General features: G+C 45.3%; 1 protein-coding gene across 1 annotated transcript in view; it reads right to left on the reverse strand.

Moving 5' to 3' along the window:
* LOC139404890 (receptor-type tyrosine-protein phosphatase-like N) overlaps nucleotides 1-22,778 on the reverse strand; it is a 138,423-nt gene extending 115,645 nt beyond the window's left edge. The window contains exon 1 of the mRNA XM_071147426.1: nucleotides 22,703-22,778. Within this exon, the coding sequence (XP_071003527.1) occupies nucleotides 22,703-22,778 (76 nt within the window). The remainder of the gene's footprint in view (nucleotides 1-22,702) is intronic.
* Between the last annotated feature and the right edge of the window lie 242 nt (nucleotides 22,779-23,020).

The raw sequence follows: 23,020 nt of genomic DNA on the forward strand, positions 1-23,020 counted from the left end.
AGGAACACACCAGGCAGGTCCGAGATACTGTTGTGAAGAAGTTTAAAGCCGGATTTGGATACAAAAAGATTTCCCAAGCTTTAAACATCCCAAGGAGCACTGTGCAAGCGATAATATTGAAATGGAAGGAGTATCAGACCACTGCAAATCTACCAAGACCTGGCCGTCCCTCTAAACTTTCAGCTCATACAAGGAGAAGACTGATCAGAGATGCAGCCAAGAGGCCCATGATCACTCTGGATGAACTGCAGAGATCTACAGCTGAGGTGGGAGACTCTGTCCATAGGACAACAATCAGTCGTATATTGCACAAATCTGGCCTTTATGGAAGAGTGGCAAGGAGAAAGCCATTTCTTAAAGATATCCATAAAAAGTGTTGTTTAAAGTTTGCCACAAGCCACCTGGGAGACACACCAAACATGTGGAAGAAGGTGCTCTGGTCAGATGAAACCAAAATTGAACTTTTTGGCAACAATGCAAAACGTTATGTTTGGAGTAAAAGCAACACAGCTCATCACCCTGAACACACCATCCCCACTGTCAAACATGGTGGTGGCAGCATCATGGTTTGGGCCTGCTTTTCTTCAGCAGGGACAGGGAAGATGGTTAAAATTGATGGGAAGATGGATGGAGCCAAATACAGGACCATTCTGGAAGAAAACCTGATGGAGTCTGCAAAAGTCCTGAGACTGGGACGGAGATTTGTCTTCCATCAAGACAATGATCCAAAACATAAAGCAAAATCTACAATGGAATGGTTCAAAAATAAACATATCTAGGTGTTAGAATGGCCAAGTCAAAGTCCAGACCTGAATCCAATCGAGAATCTGTGGAAAGAACTGAAAACTGCTGTTCACAAATGCTCTACATCCAACCTCACTGAGCTCGAGCTGTTTTGCAAGGAGGAATGGGAAAAAATTTCAGTCTCTCGATGTGCAAAACTGATAGAGACATACCCCAAGCGACTTACAGCTGTAATCGCAGCAAAAGGTGGCGCTACAAAGTATTAACTTAGGGGGGCTGAATAATTTTGCACGGCCAATTTTTCAGTTTTTGATTTGTTAAAAAAACTTGAAATATCCAATAAATGTCGTTCCACTTCATGATTGTGTCCCACTTGTTGTTGATTCTTCACAAAAAAATACAGTTTTATATCTTTATGTTTGAAGCCTGAAATTTGGCAAAAGGTCGCAAAGTTCAAGGGGGCCGAATACTTTCGCAAGGCACTGTATCTGTGGTTTCCCCGGAAACTATGTCGGAGGTGGAAATCTATTGGTCGGAGGGTTGCAGGTGGAAATGTATTGGTCGGAGGGTTGCAAGTGGAAATGTATTGGTCGAGGGTTGCAGGTGGAAATGTATTGGTCGAGGGTTGCAGGTGGAAATGTATTGGTCGGAGGGTTGCAGGTTGAAATGTATTGGTCGAGGGTTGCAGGTGGAAATGTATTGGTCGGAGGGTTGCAGGTGGAAATGTATTGGTCGGAGGGTTGCAGGTGAAAATGTATTGGTCGGAGGGTTGCAGGTGGAAATGTGTTGGTCGGAGGGTTGCAGGTGAAAATGTATTGGTCGGAGGGTTGCAGGTGGAAATGTATTGGTCGGAGGGTTGCAGGTGGAAATGTATTGGTCGGAGGGTTGCAGGATGAAATGTATTGGTCGGAGGGTTGCAGGTGGAAATGTATTGGTTGAGGGTTGCAGGTGGAAATGTATTGGTCGGAGGGTTGCAGGTGGAAATGTATTGGTCGGAGGGTTGCAGGTAGAAATGTATTGGTCGGAGGGTTGCAGGTGAAAATGTATTGGTCGAGGGTTGCAGGTTGAAATGTATTGGTCAGAGGGTTGCAGGTGAAAATGTATTGGTCGGAGGGTTGCAGGTAGAAATGTATTGGTCGGAGGGTTGCAGGTGAAAATGTATTGGTCGAGGGTTGCAGGTTGAAATGTATTGGTCAGAGGGTTGCAGGTGAAAATGTATTGGTCGAGGGTTGCAGGTGGAAATTTATTGGTCGGAGGGCTGCAGGTGGAAATGTATTGGTCGGAGAGTTGCAGGTGGAAATGTATTGGTCGAGGGTTGCAGGTGGAAATGTATTGGTCGGAGGGTTGCAGGTGGAAATGTATTGGTCGGAGGGTTGCAGGTTGAAATGTATTGGTCGGAGGGTTGCAGGTGGAAATGTATTGGTCGGAGGGTTGCAGGTGGAAATGTATTGGTCGATGGATGCAGGTGATAGTGTATTGGTCGGAAGGTTGCAGGTGGAAATGTATTGGTCGGAGGGTTGCAGGTGGAAATGTATTGGTCGGAAGGTTGCAGGTGGAAATGTATTGGTCGTAGGGTTGCAGGTGGAAATGTATTGGTCGGAAGGTTGCAGGTGGAAATGTATACATACTATGTACAGACTCAGTGAGCAGAGCCTTGCTATTGAAAGAGGCCACCGTAGGCAGACATGGCTCTCAAGAGAAGACAGGCTATGTGCACACTGCCCACATAATGAGGTGGAAACTGAGCTGGCACTTCCTAACCTCTTGCAAAAACTATGACCATATTCGAGACACATATTAATAAATAACGTGCGACAAAGTACAGGAAAACGACTTCACGCGCTCTAGAGCACTTTAGATACATTTGCTAAGAGGTTGTTTAAACTGCATTCCTAATGTCGACTTTTTGCTTATCGAAAACCGTATCAAGCGAAGGGTTTTCGGCGTAATCAGTGGAAATTTGAAATGGAAGTGATGGTACTCCTTTGCCTTGTTATAGGCTATTTATTCAATCTGTTTTCCTGCTCCAGGTAGGCTAACAGTAACAGTCAGATTAAGCTACAGGTAAAAAAAAACAAAAAAAAACACTGGCTGTTGTTGACAAACATCGGCCTATTCAGTTCATAACTATATTATTAATATTTGATTCAGGGATTGAAACGACGACCCGCATCTTCAGTAGCCTATTCCAGAGGCCTATTCAGTTCATAACTATATTATTAATAGTTGATTCAGGGATTGAAACGACGACCCGCATCTTCAGTAGCCTATTCCAGCAGGGGGCGAAAGAAGCACTTCTTATCTCGAAATCGCCTCGCTGTTCATACGAAATAAAATCAATTTGAATAAAATGCTAAAAGGGTTTATTTTCCATGACATCTTGCCTCGGTTATTGTCGGCTATTTGAAATAAGATGTAGGCCTATCATGGTCTATAGGTTACCTACATCTAGCAAACCAAACCATGGCAAAATGTAAAGACAATCATAAACCCAGATTTTAGTCAGTAGACCTAGACTATGGCTATAAGCATATATTACCTCAACTAACAAGTACCCCTGCAGATTGACTCAGTACCGGTAGACCCTGTATATAACTTCATTATTGTTATTTTATTGTGTAACTGTTTTTTAGTAAATATTTTCTTAACTTCTATTATCTTAAAAGTGCCATCGTGGTATTGTGAACACATCGTGGTATTGTGAACACATCGTGGTATTGTAAACACATCGTGGTATTGTAAACACATCGTGGTATTGTAAACACATTGTGGTATTGTAAACACATCGTGGTATTGTAAACACATCGTTGTATTGTAAACACATCGTGGTCGTGGTATTGTAAACACATCGTGGTATTGTAAACACATCGTGGTATTGTAAACACATCGTGGTATTGTAAACACATCGTTGTATTGTAAACACATCGTGGCCGGGGAGGTGAGAGCGGAGAAGGAGGAGGTGAGAGAGGGAGGGAGAGAGAGAGAAAGAGAGAGGAAGGAGGAGATGAGAGAGGGAGAGGAAGGAGGAGATGAGAGAGAGGAAGGAGGAGATGAGAGAGGGAGGGAGAGAGAGGAAGGAGGAGGTGAAAGCAGGGAAGGAGGAGATGAGCGAGAGGAAAGAGGAGGAGAGAGCGGGGAAGGAGGAGATGAGCGCGGGGAAGGAGGAGGAGAGACAGAGAGTGAGAGGAAGGAGGAGATGAGAGAGAAGAAGGCAGCGATGAGAGAGAGTGGAAGGAGGGGATGAGAGAGGGAGAGAAAGAGAGTGGAAGGAGGAGATGAGGGAGGGAGAGAGAGGAAGGAGGAGATGAGAGTGAGGCAGAGAGGAAGGAGGAGATGAGAGAGAGGGAGAGGAAGGAGGAGATGAGAGACGGAGAGAGAGAGGAAGGAGAAGATGAGAGAGGGAGAGAGAGAGAGGAAGGAGGAGATGAGAGAGAGGAAGGAGGAGATGAGAGAGGGAGAGAGAGAGGAAGGAGGAGATGAGAGAGGGAGAGAGAGAGAGGAAGGAGGAGAGAGAGAGGGATGAGAAAGGGATAGTGAGTGTGTACGTATGTGTGGAGGAGTAGTGTGTAAGCACTAGTGATTCATCCTCTTTCTGAGGAGCAGAGAGATAAAGAGAGAGAGAGATAAAGAGAGAGAGGAAAGCGAGAGAGAAGGAGAGAGAGAGAGGCAAGCGAGAGAGAAGGAGAGCGAGAGAGAGGAAAGCGAGAGAGGAAGGAGAGAGAGACTGTGGGGGCGTTGACCCAGCTGCCTAGCTGCTATCAGCCTGATGATTTCACCGTTGCCAGGGAGACGATATGTAGTGTTGAAGAGGAGCTTTGATGAGGCTGAGGAGAGGAGAGGAGAGGAGAGGGAGGGAGGGAGGGAATTACGGAGGAGAGGGAGGAGAGGGAATGACGGAAGAGAGGGAGTGACGGAGGAGAGGGAGGGAGGGAATTATGGAGGAGAGGGAGGAGAAGGAATGACGGAGGAGAGGCAGTGACGGAGGAGAGGGAGGAAGGGAATTATGGAGGAAAGGGAGGGAGGGAATTATGGAGGAGAGGGAGGGAGGGAATGACGGAGGAGAGGGAGGGAGGGAATGACGGAGGGAGGGAGGGAATGACGGAGGAGAGGGAGGGAGGGAATGACGGAGGGAGGGAGGGAATGACGGAGGAGAGGGAGGGAGTGAGGGAGGAGAGGGAAGGAATGAGTGAGGAGGTGACAGAAGAGAGCGAGGAGGGAGATGTTTGCCTGTGTGTGTCTACCCCTCCCTAATACACTATAACAATAAACACAAACACACATGCACACACACATAAACACACTCATCACCATAATATGGCATACACAGTAACACACAGGGTACCCGGTGCAAATTCAAATGGAATGTCGCTCAATTTCAATGCTGAATGCAGGTTGCTAAGGTTGTGTGTCTGTGGAACCTAGATAGCTAAGGTTGTGTGTCTGTGGTACCTAGATAGCTAAGGTTGTGTGTCTGTGGTACCTAGATAGCTAAGGTTGTGTGTCTGTGGTACCTAGATAGCTAAGGTTATGTGTCTGTGGTACCTAGATAGCTAAGGTTGTGTGTCTGTGGTACCTAGATAGCTAGCTACGGTTATGTGTCTGTGGTACCTAGCTAGCTAAGGTTATTTGTCTGTGTCTGTGGTACCTAGCTAGCTAAGGTTATGTGTCTGTGGTACCTAGCTAGCTAAGTTTATGTGTCTGTGTCTGTGGTACCTAGCTAGCTAAGGTTATGTGTATGTGACTGTGGTACCTAGCTAGCTAAGGTTATGTGTCTGTGTCTTTGGTACCTAGCTAGCTAAGGTTATGTGTATGTGGTACCTAGCTAGCTAAGGTTATTTGTCTGTGTTTGTGGTACCTAGCTAGCTAAGGTTATGTGTATGTGACTGTGGTACCTAGCTAGCTAAGGTTATGTGTCTGTGTCTGTGGTACCTAGCTAGCTAAGGTTATGTGTCTGTGGTACCTAGCTAGCTAAGGTTATTTGTCTGTGTTTGTGGTACCTAGCTAGCTAAGGTTATGTGTCTGTGGTACCTAGCTAGCTAAGGTTATGTGTCTGTGTCTGTGGTACCTAGCTAGCTAAGGTTATGTGTATGTGACTGTGGTACCTAGCTAGCTAAGGTTATGTGTCTGTGTCTGTGGTACCTAGATAGATAAGGTTATGTGTCTGTGGTACCTAGCAGGCTAAGGTTATGTGTCAGTGTCGGTGGTATCTAGGTAGCTAAATAGCTACTATGCATCAATGAATAAGTCTGCACCAATACATCATACATATCATACACCCACGCATCATAACACTGATGAAAATCCATTACACTCAATCAAAAGCTACGCAGCTGCTGTGAGGATAGGACAAATAAACCAACAGCTACGTAGCTGCTGTGAGGGTAGGACAAATAAACCAACAGCTACGTAGCTGCTGTGAGGATAGGACAAATAAACCAACAGCTACGTAGCTGCTGTGAGGTTTGGACAAATAAACCAACAGCTACGTAGCTGCTGTGAGGATAGGACAAATAAACCAACAGCTACGTAGCTGCTGTGAGGATAGGACAAATAAACCAACAGCTACGTAGCTGCTGTGAGGATAGGACAAATAAACCAACAGCTACGTAGCTGCTGTGAGGATAGGACAAACAAACCAACAGCTACGTAGCTGCTGTGAGGATAGTACAAATAAACCAACAGCTACGTAGCCGCTGTGAGGATAGGACAAATAAACCAACAGCTACGTAGCTGCTGTGAGGATAGGGCAAATAAACCAACAGCTACATAGCTGCTGTGAGGATAGGACAAATAAACCAACAGCTACGTAGCCGCTGTGAGGATAGGACAAATAAACCAACAGCTACGTAGCTGCTGTGAGGATAGGACAAATAAACCAACAGCTACGTAGCTGCTGTGAGGGTAGGACAAATAAACCAACAGCTACGTAGCTGCTGTGAGGATAGGACAAATAAACCAACAGCTACGTAGCTGCTGTGAGGATAGGACAAATAAAACCAACAGCTACGTAGCTGCTGTGAGGATAGGACAAATAAACCAACAGCTACGTAGCTGCTGTGAGGATAGGACAAATAAACCAACAGCTACGTAGCTGCTGTGAGGATAGGACAAATAAACCAACAGCTACGTAGCTGCTGTGAGGATAGGACAAACAAACCAACAGCTACGTAGCTGCTGTGAGGATAGGACAAATAAACCAACAGCTACGTAGCTGCTGTGAGGTTTGGACAAATAAACCAACAGCTACGTAGCTGCTGTGAGGATAGGACAAATAAACCAACAGCTACGTAGCTGCTGTGAGGATAGGACAAATAAACCAACAGCTACGTAGCTGCTGTGAGGATAGGACAAACAAACCAACAGCTACGTAGCTGCTGTGAGGATAGTACAAATAAACCAACAGCTACGTAGCCGCTGTGAGGATAGGACAAATAAACCAACAGCTACGTAGCTGCTGTGAGGGTAGGACAAATAAACCAACAGCTACATAGCTGCTGTGAGGATAGGACAAATAAACCAACAGCTACGTAGCTGCTGTGAGGATAGGGCAAATAAACCAACAGCTACATAGCTGCTGTGAGGATAGGACAAATAAACCAACAGCTACGTAGCTGCTGTGAGGATAGGACAAATAAACCAACAGCTTCGTAGCTGCTGTGAGGATAGGACAAATAAACCAACAGCTACATAGCTGCTGTGAGGATAGGACAAATAAACCAACAGCTACGTAGCTGCTGTGAGGATAGGACAAATAAACCAACAGCTACGTAGCTGCTGTGAGGATAGGACAAATAAACCAACAGCTACGTAGCTGCTGTGAGGATAGGACAAATAAACCAACAGCTACGTAGCTGCTGTGAGGATAGGACAAATAAACCAACAGCTACGTAGCTGCTGTGAGGATAGGACACTGGGAAATGGCGCTGTACAACTGTCGGCTTCACACCAACTGCTATTTTGTGGTGTTTCTTTGGGAGATAATATTCCCGCCATCATTTCCTAAAACAGCGATCAAGAATCTCGATTTGGGGGAAGATTTCTACTTCAACGAGGCAGCTTCTCTGGATGTCATGTGATCCATGATCTGCCAGATCAGAGGCAGTAGGGATGACTTGGACTGTTTTCCTGTCAAAATGTAACAAGTACTTTTGGGTGTCAGGGAAAATGTCTAGAGTAAAAAGTACATTATTTTCTTTAGAAATGTAGTGAAGTAAAAATACAATTTGTCATAAATATAAATAGAATATAAATAAATATAAATAGTAAAGTAAAGTACAGATACACCCCCAAAAACAACTTAAAAGTAGTATTTTTATACCACTGTGTAAAGCTGACCACAGACCAGGTGTAACAGTATAACTTTAGACCGTCCCCTCGCCCATGCCCGGGCGCGAACCAGGGACCCTCCTGCACACATCAACAACTGACACCCACGAAGCATCATTACCCATCGCTCCACAAAAGCCACGGCCCTTGCAGAGCAAGGGGAACAACTACTTCAAGGTCTCAGAGCAAGTGACGTCACCGATTGAAACGCTATTTAGCGCGCACCACCGCTAACTAAGCTAGCCGTTTCACATCCGTTACACAGGGCCCTATCCCCGGGAGTCGAAAGAGGAAGTGTCATGATTAGACTACGTCGGCATGCATCTAGACCTCCATTGTCTTGTCAGCGAACGTGCAATTTACTAGAGAAGAAATCTATCAACAGGAACAGAATAACTGTAATGTCCTAATGTTTCTCATAGCTGAATAACATTTAATATTTTAGCAGACACTCTTATCCAGAACAATCTAGAAGAAAAATAAATGCACACCTATTTAGGTAAGGTGCTGGCTAGCGGAGTAGAAAATGTGAAAATAAAGGCGAGCCGCACACTCTAGGAGCTCAGATGCAAAAATGTAATATCCAACGTTTCGACAGCCAAGCTGTCTTCATCAGGGTATCCAGAGTGACTTGAATAGTTTTTTCTTACTGGTCCCCCATGGGAATCGAACCTACAACCCTAGCGAACCTACAACCCTAGTGCTGCACGCGCCATGCCCTACCAACTGAGTTACACGGGAACAACATGGGATAATATACACCTCACTCTCTCTCAAATGTTTTAAAGAAGTCTCAAGTTTTTTGCTCGTCTGAGTTAGAATACCTCATGAATAAGCTGCAGATCATACTATTTGCCGAGAGAGCTTTCATCTATAATTTTTGTAGCTGTCTATTTATCACCCCAAACCGATGCTGTCATTAAGACTGCACTCAACGAGCTGTATAAGGCCATAAGTAAAGAAGAAAATGCTCATCCAGAAGCAGCGCTCCTAGTGGCAAGGGACTTTAATGCAGGAAAACTAAAATCAGTTTTACCTCTTTGTTTGTGTCCAGTGACATACCAGACGAGCTAAATGCCTTCTAGGATCGTTTTGAGGAAAGCAACACTGAACCATGCATGAGAGCACCAGCAAGTTCTGGACGACTGTGTGATCTCGCTCTCCGTAGTGATGTAAGTAGGACCTTGAAACAGGTTAAAATTCGCAAAGCCACAGGGCCAGACAGATTACGAGGACATGTATTAAAAGCATGCGCTGACCAGCTGGCAAGTGTCTCTCTGACCCAGTCTGTAATATCTACATGTTTCAAGCAGACCATCATAGTCTATTTGACAAACGTAAAGACTAAGCTCCGGACCATGAGATTGAACACCTGCAACTGGATCCTGGACTTCCTGACGGGCCGCCCCCAGGTGGTAAGGGTAGGCAACAACACATCCGCCATACTGAGCCTCAACACGGGTACCCCCTCTGGGGTGAGTGCTTAGTCCCATTCCTGTACGTTTTGGGTTTATGGAAACTGTAGTAAACGCTTACATGCCCCAGGGAGATACAGAAAGTGTTTGAGGAACAGGAGATACAGGAAGACGGTGATTGGGGAGATAGGAGATACCTCTAGGAGATACCTCTAGGAGATACAGGAAGTGGGTGATTCGGGAGATAGGAGATATATCTAGGAGATACAGGAAGAGGGTGATTGGGGAGATAGGAGATACCTCTAGGAGATATCTCTAGGAGATACAGGAAGAGGGTGATTGGGAAGATAGGAGATACTTCTAGGAGAAAAAGGAAGAGGGTGATTGAGGAGATAGGATATACCTCTAGGATATATCTCTAGGAGATACAGGAAGAGGGTGATTGGGGAGATAGGAGATACCTCTAGGAGATATTTCTAGGAGATACAGGAAGTTGGTGATTCGGGAGATAGGAGATACCTCTAGGAGATATCTCTAGGAGATACAGGAAGAGGGTGATTGGGGAGATAGGAGATACCTCTAGGAGATATCTCTAGAAGATACAGGAAGTGGGTGATTCGGGAGATAGGAGATACCTCTAGGAGATATCTCTAGGAGATACAGGAAGAGGGTGATTGGGGAGATAGGAGATACCTCTAGGAGATACAGGAAGAGGGTGATTGGGGAGATAGGAGATATCTCTAGGAAATAGAGGAAGAGGGTGATTGGGTTTGTTCGGGGGACCAGGATCAGGACCAGGACCCCCCCCCCCCCCCCCCCCCCCACACACACACACACGCAAACACTTGTGTCCCTGGAAGGGTTGCGTCACCTGAGTGGGTTGATTCACTGATGTGATCATCCTGTCTGGGTTGGCGCCCCCCCAGCCCCCTTGGGTTGTGCCGTGGTGGAGATCTTTGTGGGCTATACTCAGCCTTGTCTCAGGATGGTAAGTTGGTGGTTGAAGATATCCCTCTAGTGGTGTGGGGGCTGTGCTTTGGCAAAGTGGGTGGGGTTATATCCTTCCTGTTTGGCCCTGTCCGGGGGTGTCCTCCGATGGGGCCACAGTGTCTCCTGACCCTTCCTGTCTCAGCCTCCAGTATTTGTGCTGCAGTAGTTTATGTGTCGGGGGGCTAGGGTCAGTTTGTTATATCTGGAGTACTTCTCCTGTCCTATTCGGTGTCCTGTGTGAATCTAAGTGTGCGTTCTCTAATTCTCTCCTTCTCTCTTTCTTTCTCTCTCTCTGAGGACCTGAGCCCTAGGACCATGCCTCAGGACTACCTGACATGATGACTCCTTGCTGTCTCCAGTCCACCTGGCCGTGCTGCTGCTCCAGTTTCAACTGTTCTGCCTTATCATTATTCGACCATGCTGGTCATTTATGAACATTTGAACATCTTGGCCATGTTCTGTTATAATCTCCACCCGGCACAGCCAGAAGAGGACTGGCCACCCCACATAGCCTGGTTCCTCTCTAGGTTTCTTCCTAGGTTTTGGCCTTTCTAGGGAGTTTTTCCTAGCCACCGTGCTTCTACACCTGCATTGCTTGCTGTTTGGGGTTTTAGGCTGGCTTTCTGTACAGCACTTTGAGATATCAGCTGATGTAAGAAGGGCTATAGAAATAAATGTGATTTGATTTGATTTGAATTGTGGAGACCCGTTAAGTGCTCAGTAGCTCCTACACACACACACACACACATACAGACACACACACACAGACACAAACACACACAGACACACAGACAGACAGACAGACAGACAGACAGACAGACAGACAGACAGACAGATACACAGACAGACAGACAGACAGACAGACAGACAGACAGACAGACAGACAGACAAACAGAGGATACTCACCATCAGAGCAGAACTGCTCCCTGGAGCACAGCCTTGTCTCAAACACACAACCTGAGAGTGGGAGAGAGAGAAGGAGAGAGAGAGGGAGAGAGAGAGGGAGAGAGAGAGGGAGAGGGGAGAGAGATGGAGGAGAGAGAATGAGAAAGGGTGAAAGAGAGGGAGAGAGAGAGGGGAGAGGGGTGGAGAGAAAGGGGGAGAGAGAGGGGGTGGAGAGAGAGATATGGGGAGAGGGAGAGGGAGAGATGGACGAGAGAGAGAGGGGGAGAGATGGAGGAGAGAGAGGGAGAGATGGAGGAGAGACAGAGGGAGAGAGATGTGTGAGAGAGCGGGTGAGAGAGATATGGTGAGAGAGAGAGATTAACAGCAGCTCTGTTAAAAGCATTAATTGATTGGAAACTGTTACAGTAACTTCTAAAGAGTCTAGGTTATACCTGCTACCTGCTACCTGCTACCTCTTACCTACTACCTACTACCTGCTACCTGCTACCTACTACCTTCTACCTGCTTCCTGCTACCTACTACCTGCTACCTGCTACCTTCTACCTGCTACCTCTTACCTACTACCTACTACTTTCTACCTGCTACCTGCTACCTACTACCTTCTACCTGCTTCCTGCTACCTACTACCTGCTACCTGCTACCTGCTACCTTCTACCTGCTTCCTGCTACCTACTACCTGCTACCTGCTACCTTCTACCTGCTACCTCTTATCTACTACCTACTACCTACTACCTGCTCCCTGCTACCTTCTACCTGCTACCTCTTACCTACTACCTACTACTTTCTACCTGCTACCTGCTACCTGCTACCTGCTACATACTACCTGCTACCTGCTACCTACTACCTTCTACCTGCTTCCTGCTACCTACTACCTACTAACTTCTACCTGCTACCTGCTACCTTCTACCTGCTACCAGCTACCTTCTACCTGCTACCTCTTACCTACTACCTACTACTTTCTACCTGCTACCTGCTACCTGCTACCTGCTACATACTACCTGCTACCTGCTACCTACTACCTTCTACCTGCTTCCTGCTACCTACTACCTACTAACTTCTACCTGCTACCTGCTACCTTCTACCTGCTACCAGCTACCTTCTACCTGCGACCTCTTACCTACTACCTACTACTTTCTACCTGCTACCTGCTACCTGCTACCTACTACCTACTACCTTCTACCTGATACCTGCTACCTACTACCTACTACCTTCTACCTGATACCTACTACCTTCTACCTCCTACCTCTTACCTACAACCTGCTACCTACTACTTACTACTTTCTACCTGCTACCTGCTACCTGCTACTTATTACCTTCTACCTCCTACCTACTACCTGCTACCTGCTACCTTCTACCTGCTACCTTCTACCTGCTACCTCTTACCTACTACCTGCTACCTTCTACCTGCTACCTTCTACCTGCTACCCGCTACCCGCTACCCTTTACCCACTACCCTCTACCCGCTACCCGCAACCTGCTACCTGCTCTACTAATGTTAGCTGTAAGGGCGTCACACACTCATCAAGCATCAGCTATAAGTAATCTCAGCAACCCAGAACCAAAACGCTGTGCCAGATACTCGATAGATTTATATTACGTACTTCTGTCCACAAGAGATTAGCTATCAGAGGAACAAACCCAACGAACACACAAGTCTGATCACAGATAGATGCACACTGTACAGACATACTATCACATGTGACATAACAGCAAACAGCATGAGGTTCCTGTACCATATATTCACTCTGTCTCGCACTGTGGAAGAGAATGAGAATACAGTGGGGCAAAAAAGTATTTAGTCAGCCACCAATTGTGCAAGTTCTCCTACTTAAAAAGATGAGAGAGGCCTGTAATTTTCATCATAAACTCCCATATCTACTGGGTGAAATACCACACTGTTCCATCACAGCAGCAAGATTTGTGACCTGTTGCCACAAGAAAAGGGCAAGCAGTGAAGAACAAACACCATTGTAAATAAAACCAATATTTATGCTAATTTATTTTCCCTTGTGTACTTTAACTATTTGCACATCGTTACAACACTGTATATAGACATAATATGACATTGGAAATGTCTTTATTCTTTTGGAACTTCTGTGAGTGTAATGTTTACTGTTCATTTCACTTTTGTGTATTATCTACTTCACTTGCTTTAGTGAGTGAGTGAGTGAGTGAGTGAGTGAGTGAGATGCACTATATAGAGTAGGCTGCCATTTGGGACAGAACCTAAGACGTGTATTTGTGTTCTCCCTGCTTGTATTCAGAGTGGCATTTCAATTACAGAGTAGATGCATCCTGTTGTTGTGAAAACCATTTGGTCTCCTAGCCTCCTGTTTACTCTGTTATTGTTATTGTTTGATGGTTTATTTCACTCTGTTTTATGATCTATTTCACTTGCTTTGGCGATGTTAACACATAGTTGGAAGTTTACATACACCTGAGTATGGTTGGACTATGGAGAGAGTATGGAGAGAGTACGCATGGAGCGTGGAGAGAATATGGATGGAGTATAGGTGGAGGAAGTATGGGTAGAGTACGGAGGAAGTATGGGTAGAGTATGGAGGAAGTATGGGTAGAGTATGGAGGAAGTATGGGTAGAGTATGGAGGAAGTATGGGTAGAGTATGGAGGAAGTATGGGTAGAGTACGGAGGAAGTATGGGTAGGGTATGGAGGAAGTATGGGTAGAGTATGGAGGAAGTATGGGTAGAGTATGGAGGAAGTATGGGTAGAGTATGGAGGAAGTATGGGTAGAGTACGGAGGAAGTATGGGTAGAGTATGGAGGAAGTATGGGTAGAGTACGGAGGAAGTATGGGTAGAGTATGGAGGAAGTATGGGTAGAGTATGGAGGAAGTATGGGTAGAGTATAGGGGAAGTATGGGTAGAGTATGGAGGAAGTATGGGTAGAGTATGGAGGAAGTATGGGTAGAGTATGGAGGAAGTATGGGTAGAGTATGGCGGAAGTATGGGTAGAGTATGGAGGAAGTATGGGTAGAGTACGGAGGAAGTATGGGTAGAGTATGGAGGAAGTATGGGTAGAGTATGGAGGAAGTATGGGTAGAGTACGGAGGAAGTATGGGTAGAGTATGGAGGAAGTATGGGTAGAGTATGGAGGAAGTATGGGTAGAGTATGGGGGAAGTATGGCTAGAGTATGGAGGAAGTATGGGTAGAGTATGGAGGAAGTATGGGTAGAGTATGGAGGAAGTATGGGTAGAGTACAGAGGAAGTATGGGTAGAGTACAGAGGAAGTATGGGTAGAGTACGGAGGAAGTATGGGTAGAGTATGGAGGAAGTATGGGTAGAGTATGGAGGAAGTATGGGTAGAGTATGGAGGAAGTATGGGTAGAGTACGGAGGACGTATGGGTAGAGTATGGAGGAAGTATGGGTAGAGTATGGAGGAAGTATGGGTCGAGTATGGGGGAAGTATGGGTAGAGTATGGAGGAAGTATGGGTAGAGTATGGAGGAAGTATGGGTAGAGTATGGAGGAAGTATGGGTAGAGTATGGAGGAAGTATGGGTAGAGTATGGAGGAAGTATGGGTAGAGTACGGAGGAAGTATGGGTAGAGTATGGAGGAAGTATGGGTAGAGTATGGAGGAAGTATGGGTAGAGTACGGAGGAAGTATGGGTAGAGTATGGAGGAAGGATGGGTAGAGTATGGAGGAAGTATGGGTAGAGTACGGAGGAAGTATGGGTAGAGTATGGAGGAAGTATGGGTAGAGTATGGAGGAAGTATGGGTAGAGTACGGAGGAAGTATGGGTAGAGTATGGAGGAAGTATGGGTAGAGTACGGAGGAAGTATGGGTAGAGTATGGACGGAGTATGGGTGGAGTATGGAGGAAGTATGGGTAGAGTATGGAGGAAGTATGGGTAGAGTACGGAGGAAGTATGGGTAGAGTATGGAGGAAGTATGGGTAGAGTATGGAGGAAGTATGGGTAGAGTAACTCAGAGTAAAGTCTGAACTGGCCTAGAAGGAGGTGGGGTGAGGTGGGGCTCAGAGTAAAGTCTGAACTGGCCTAGATGGAGGTGGGGCTCAGAGTAAAGACTGAACTGGCCTTGATGGAGGTGGGGCTCAGAGTAAAGTCTGAACTGGCCTAGAAGGAGGTGGGGTGAGGTGGGGCTCAGAGTAAAGTCTGAACTGGCCTAGATGGAGGTGGGGCTCAGAGTAAAGACTGAACTGGCCTTGATGGAGGTGGGGCTCAGAGTAAAGTCTGAACTGGCCTAGAAGGAGGTGGGGTGAGGTGGGGCTCAGAGTAATGTCTGAACTGGTCTAGAAGGAGGTGGGGCTCAGAGTAATGTCTGAACTTGCCTAGATGGAGGTGGGGTGAGGTGGGGCTCAGAGTAAAGTCTGAACTGGTCTAGAAGGAGGTGGTGCTCAGAGTAAAGTCTGAACTGGTCTAGAAGGAGGTGGGGTCCAGAGTAAAGTCTGAACTGGCCTAGATGGAGGTGGGGTGAGGTGGGGCTCAGAGTAAAGTCTGAACTAGGTTACTGTTATTCCTGTCCTTCTCTCTCTGGGGCAACAAAAGGAAGGACAGTGTGGGGCAGGAACAATGCAGCGATAGTTCTGTTCTGCCATTTCTGCCTGGATACCATGTCCTTTCTACAGTAGCAGCTGAGGACACGGTCATATGACATTCTTGTTGTTGAATGGATACCATGCCTGGATACCATGTCCTTTCTACAGTAGCAGCTGAGGACACGGTCATATGACATTCTTGTTGTTGAATGGATACCATGCCTGGATACCATGTCCTTTCTACAGTAGCAGCTGGGGACACGGTCATATGACATTCTTGTTGTTGAGTGCTTGGTCTGGTTTCAGGTGTCAAATGTAATGAGGAATATAACATAGCACAAAGCTGGTCAATAAAACATCAGTAACTGACAATAGTGAACTGTGGTGATTGATTATGGACTGAAACCAGTGGAGAATACGGATAATGCTTTCACAGACCTCAGTATTGATTATGGACTGAAACCAGTGGAGAATAGGGATAATGCTTTCACAGACCTCAGTATTGATTATGGACTGAAACCAGTGGAGGATACGGATAATGCTTTCACAGACCTCAGTATTGATTATGGACTGAAACCAGTGGAGAATAGGGATAATGCTTTCACAGAACTCAGTATTGATTATCAACGGAAACCAGTGGAGAATAGGGATAATGCTTTTACAGATCTCAGTATTGATTATAGACTGAAACCAGTGGAGAATAGGGATAATGCTATCACAGACCTCAGAATTGACGGCTGCCTGGACAGATTGGACTGATCTCTTCCATGGCTATTAGCCTTTAGCTATTATACACAGACAGATAGCACAGACACACACATCCACAATGTCAGACAACACAAACACATGTATCCTCGCAGCAGACCAGACATCTTTTAGAAATCTTTGAGCGATTTGATCGAACGTGTCTGGAGTGCAGGTTCAACCTATAACCCAACATATAACCCGGTCTTTGGTAACAAAATGTTTACCCGGAATTGCCCTTATTTCCCCAGAGTGGAAACAAAGAGTTCAGCGTGCCCGCATGCATCCTGTACCCAGGCAAAACCTCTTGGTCTCTTACCTGTACCCAGCAAAACTTCCTGGTCTCTTACATGTACCCAGAAAAACCTCCTGGTCTCCTACATCATGTACCCAGCTAAAACCTTCTGGTCTCCATCATGTACCCAGCTAAAACCTCCTGGTCTCCATCCTGTACCCAGGTAAAACCTCCTGGTCTCCATCATGTACCCAGGTAAAACCTCCTGGTCTCCATCATGTACCCAGGTAAAACCTCCTGGTCACCTCAATCATGTACCCAGCTTAAACCTCCTGGTCTCTTACATGTACCCAGAAAAACCTCCTGGTCTCCTACATCATGTACCCAGCTAAAACCTCCTGGTCTCCATCATGTACCCATCTAAAACCTCCTGGTCTCCTACATGATGTACCCAGCTTAAACCTCCTGGTCTCCTACATCATGTACCCAGCAAAACCTCCTGGTCTCCTACATGATGTACCCAGCAAAACGTTCTAGTCTCCTAAATCATGTACCCAGCAAAACCTTCTAGTCTCCTACATCATGTACCCAGCTAAAACCTCCTGGTCTCCTACATCATGTACCCAGCTAAAACCTCCTGGTCTCCTACATCATGTACCCAGCAAAACCTTCTAGTCTCCTACATTATGTACCCAGCTAAAACCTCCTGGTCTCCATCATGTACCCATCTAAAACCTCCTGCACTCCATCATGTACCCAGGTAAAACCTCCTGGTCTCCATCATGTACCCAGCAAAACCTCCTGGTCTCCATCATGTACGCAGCTAAAACCTCCTGGTCTCCATCATGTACCCAGGTAAAACCTCCTGGTCTCCATCATGTACCCAGTAAAACCTCCTGGTCTCCTACATCATGTACCCAGCTAAAACCTCCTGGTCTCTGTCATGTACCCAGTTAAAACCTCCTGGTCTCCATCATGTACCCAGTAAAACCTCCTGGTCTACATCATGTACCCAGCTAAAACCTCCTGGTCTCTGTCATGTACCCAGTTAAAACCTCCTGGTCTCCATCATGTACCCAGCTAAAACCTCCTGGTCTCTGTCATGTACCCAGCTAAAACCTCCTGGTCTCCATCATGTACCCAGCTAAAACCTCCTGGTCTCTATCATGCACCCAGCTAAAACCTCCTGGTCTCCTGCATCATGTACCCAGCTAAAACCTCCTGGTCTCCATCATGTACCCAGCTAAAACCTCCTGGTCTCCATCATGTACCCAGAGCTGTCATGATGTATGCAATGACTAATAGCTCTCCCCTGACAACACACAGAGCGAGAGAGAGAGAGAGAGAGAGAGAGAGAGAGAGAGAGAGAGAGAGACAGAGACAGAGACAGAGACAGACAGACAGACAGACAGACAGACAGACAGACAGAAAGACAGACAGACAGACAGACAGACAGACAGACAGACATGTGGATAAGACATGTCAGAAAATATATTCAGGGTGTTTGTTCCCCGTTCATTATATTCAGGGTGTTTGTTCCCTGTTCATTATATTCAGGGTGTTTGTTCCCTGTTCATTATATTCAGGGTGTTTGTTCCCTGTTCATTATGTTCAGGGTGTTTGTTCCCCGTTCATTACATTCAGGGTGTTTGTTCCCTGTTCATAATATTCAGGGTGTTTGTTCCCTGTTCATTATATTCAGGGTGTTTGTTCCCTGTTCATTATATTCAGGGTGTTTGTTCCCTGTTCATTATATTCAGGGTGTTTGTTCCCTGTTCATTATATTCAGGGTGTTTGTTCCCCATTCATTATATTCAGGGTGTTTGTTCCCTGTTCATTATATTCAGGGTGTTTGTTCCCTGTTCATTATATTCAGGGTGTTTGTTCCCTGTTCATTATATTCAGGGTGTTTGTTCCCTGTTCATTATGTTCAGGGTGTTTGTTCCCTGTTCATTATGTTCAGGGCGTTTGTTCCCTGTTCATTATATTCAGGGTGTTTGTTCCCTGTTCATTATGTTCAGGGTGTTTGTTCCCTGTTCATTATATTCAGGGTGTTTGTTCCCCGTTCATTATGTTCAGGGTGTTTGTTCCCTGTTCATTATATTCAGGGTGTTTGTTCCCTGTTCATTATATTCAGGGTGTTTGTTCCCCGTATATTCAGGGTGTTTGTTCCCTGTATATTCTGGGTGTTTGTTCCCCGTATATTCAGGCTGTTTGTTCCCCGTATATTCTGGGTGTTTGTTCCCCGTATATTCTGGGTGTTTGTTCCCTGTATATTCAGGGTGTTTGTTCCCTGTATATTCTGGGTGTTTGTTCCCCGTATATTCTGGGTGTTTGTTCCCCGTATATTCTGGGTGTTTGTTCCCCGTATATTCTGGGTGTTTGTTCCCCGTATATTCTGGGTGTTTGTTCCCTGTATATTCTGGGTGTTTGTTCCCTGTATATTCTGGGTGTTTGTTCCCTGTATATTCTGGGTGTTTGTTCCCTGTATATTCTGGGTGTTTGTTCCCCGTATATTCTTGGTGTTTGTTCCCTGTATATTCTTGGTGTTTGTTCCCTGTATATTCTGGGTGTTTGTTCCCTGTATATTCTGGGTGTTTGTTCCCCGTATATTCAGGGTGTTTGTTCCCCGTATATTCAGGGTGTTTGTTCCCTGTATATTCTGGGTGTTTGTTCCCTGTATATTCTGGGTGTTTGTTCCCTGTATATTCTGGGTGTTTGTTCCCCGTATATTCTGGGTGTTTGTTCCCTGTATATTCAGGGTGTTTGTTCCCTGTATATTCTGGGTGTTTGTTCCCCGTATATTCTGGGTGTTTGTTCCCCATATATTCTGGGTGTTTGTTCCCCGTATATTCTGGGTGTTTGTTCCCTGTATATTCTGGGTGTTTGTTCCCTGTATATTCTGGGTGTTTGTTCCCTGTATATTCTGGGTGTTTGTTCCCTGTATATTCTGGGTGTTTGTTCCCCGTATATTCTTGGTGTTTGTTCCCTGTATATTCTTGGTGTTTGTTCCCTGTATATTCTGGGTGTTTGTTCCCTGTATATTCTGGGTATTTGTTCCCCGTATATTCAGGGTGTTTGTTCCCCGTATAATCTGGGTGTTTGTTCCCTGTATATTCTTGGTGTTTGTTCCCCGTATATTCTGGGTGTTTGTTCCCTGTATATTCTGGGTGTTTGTTCCCTGTATATTCAGGGTGTTTGTTCCCCGTATATTCAGGGTGTTTGTTCCCCGTATATTCTGGGTGTTTGTTCCCTGTATATTCTGGGTGTTTGTTCCCTGTATATTCTGGGTGTTTGTTCCCCATATATTCTGGGTGTTTGTTCCCTGTATATTCTGGGTGTTTGTTCCCTGTATATTCTGGGTGTTTGTTCCCCGTATATTCAGGGTGTTTGTTCCCCGTATATTCAGGGTGTTTGTTCCCTGTATATTCTGGGTGTTTGTTCCCTGTATATTCTGGGTGTTTGTTCCCCGTATATTCTGGGTGTTTGTTCCCCGTATATTCTGGGTGTTTGTTTCCCGTATATTCTGGGTGTTTGTTCCCTGTATATTCAGGGTGTTTGTTCCCCGTATATTCTGGGTGTTTGTTCCCCGTATATTCTGGGTGTTTGTTCCCCTTATATTCTGGGTGTTTGTTCCCTGTATATTCTGGGTGTTTGTTCCCTGTATATTCTGGGTGTTTGTTCCCTGTATATTCTGGCTGTTTGTTCCCTGTATATTCTGGGTGTTTGTTCCCTGCATATTCTGGGTGTTTGTTCCCTGTATATTCTGGGTGTTTGTTCCCCTTATATTCTGGGTGTTTGTTCCCTGTATATTCTGGCTGTTTGTTCCCTGTATATTCTGGGTGTTTGTTCCCTGCATATTCTGGGTGTTTGTTCCCTGTATATTCTGGGTGTTTGTTCCCCTTATATTCTGGGTGTTTGTTCCCTGCATATTCTGGGTGTTTGTTCCCTGTATATTCTGGGTGTTTGTTCCCCTTATATTCTGGGTGTTTGTTCCCTGTATATTCTGGGTGTTTGTTCCCTGTATATTCTGGGTGTTTGTTCCCCGTATATTCTGGGTGTTTGTTCCCCGTATATTCTGGGTGTTTGTTCCCCGTATATTCTGGGTGTTTGTTCCCTGTATATTCAGGGTGTTTGTTCCCCGTATATTCTGGGAGTTTGTTCCCCGTATATTCTGGGTGTTTGTTCCCCTTATATTCTGGGTGTTTGTTCCCTGTATATTCTGGGTGTTTGTTCCCTGTATATTCTGGGTGTTTGTTCCCTGTATATTCTGGCTGTTTGTTCCCTGTATATTCTGGGTGTTTGTTCCCTGCATATTCTGGGTGTTTGTTCCCTGTATATTCTGGGTGTTTGTTCCCCTTATATTCTGGGTGTTTGTTCCCTGTATATTCTGGCTGTTTGTTCCCTGTATATTCTGGGTGTTTGTTCCCTGCATATTCTGGGTGTTTGTTCCCTGTATATTCTGGGTGTTTGTTCCCCTTATATTCTGGGTGTTTGTTCCCTGCATATTCTGGGTGTTTGTTCCCTGTATATTCTGGGTGTTTGTTCCCCTTATATTCTGGGTGTTTGTTCCCTGTATATTCTGGGTGTTTGTTCCCTGTATATTCTGGGTGTTTGTTCCCCTTATATTCTGGGTGTTTGTTCCCTGTATATTCTGGGTGTTTGTTCCCTGTATATTCTGGGTGTTTGTTCCCTCATTCATATTGTTCAGAGGATGCTTCTAAAAGGAGATCTGCGATCCACACACTTTTGTTTGAACTCTTTTCATTTATCCACATTCACTTAATGCCAGATGCACTTCAGTGTACAAAAGAAACGCAAGAGATGAAGGGATCTTATAATTAGCTCGGTAGGGCCAAACCAACACCTATGGAGACAGCATATTCCACAGCATAACAGACAAACACGGAGATGGAACACAGATGCTGTAAATAATGATGAGTGACAACATTAAAAATGCATGTTTAAGTCAAACGGGGAACACATTCATTTAATGGCCATACTAACTGCTTCCATTATTCTAATGAATAACAATACAGAAATAACTAAATCCCTGAACCTTCACCTTTATAAAGGCCAGGTAGCCATGGTAACTGGCTGGGATGAGGCGGTGCTCCTCTGTTACCAGGGAGCTAGGCATTATGAGACCTGAGAGTCAGAATAATGCTCAATGTGGAACTAAATGGTGTGACGAGGGTGTAGGAGGAGGGGGGAGTAGGAATAGAGAGGGGTATAAAAAACAGGGAAGTGGAGACCAAGGTTTGCAGAGAAGAGACGGAGAGTATAATCTGAACAGGCAATGCAAGTAGCGGTAAACCGTAGCCTAGTTGCTCTCCGTGGTTCTGAAACGCATAAACTTCATGCAAGTGGAAAGCCGATACTGCAAACTTTAGGTCTGAAAGCTATAAAGCTGGTATTTCATAAAGCCAATAGAAAACCATTTCTACTTTATGGACTTTTTCTTGTCAACAGTGAACTGTGGTTGTTTTAGCTGTTAATTGTTAAACGTTTAGCTGTTAATTGAAGTTACAAAAACCGACACCAAAGCTATTTAAAAACATCCAACTAATAAAAATGTATTTACTCAATATCTCTTCCCAATTCCGATTTATTTCATTACTTTGATGAAATGTAATGCCATTCACACCTTGTAGATCTTTAAGGTAAAAACGTGTGAATCATACATTTCTCTAAACCGCGGACCTCATTCCAAACACTGCTTCAGTAGCTACCGCTCAGTGAAGTTTCCCTCTATCACTGCCTCTTCTCTTCCATCTCTGCCTCCACTAAAACTCCATGTTCCCGACACTCCAACATCATCTTACCGTATCTGCTTGACGTCCCAAACTGGTACAACACCGTCATGAAAAGCAACGCTCTCCATAGCTTCGGGTGCTTCATTTTTAGACAGACACCACCTAAAATACAACTATTGTCTGATGTACCAACACGATCAAATTCCTGTCCCGTTGGAAATAGAATCAAATCCCCATGTTTCTTCACCGAGCTACGGGCAGACCTATACCGCGCTGGATTCACCGAAACAAAATGTTTAGCTAAAGTGCAATAACTGGGTTTGGCCAGAAAAAGAGAGGAAAAAACCAAACACACATACGACACAAGGGCATCCAAACCCTTGAAAT

This window comes from Oncorhynchus clarkii, unplaced genomic scaffold (genome assembly GCF_045791955.1).
Source record: "Oncorhynchus clarkii lewisi isolate Uvic-CL-2024 unplaced genomic scaffold, UVic_Ocla_1.0 unplaced_contig_4687_pilon_pilon, whole genome shotgun sequence".
Lineage (NCBI taxonomy): Eukaryota > Metazoa > Chordata > Actinopteri > Salmoniformes > Salmonidae > Oncorhynchus > Oncorhynchus clarkii.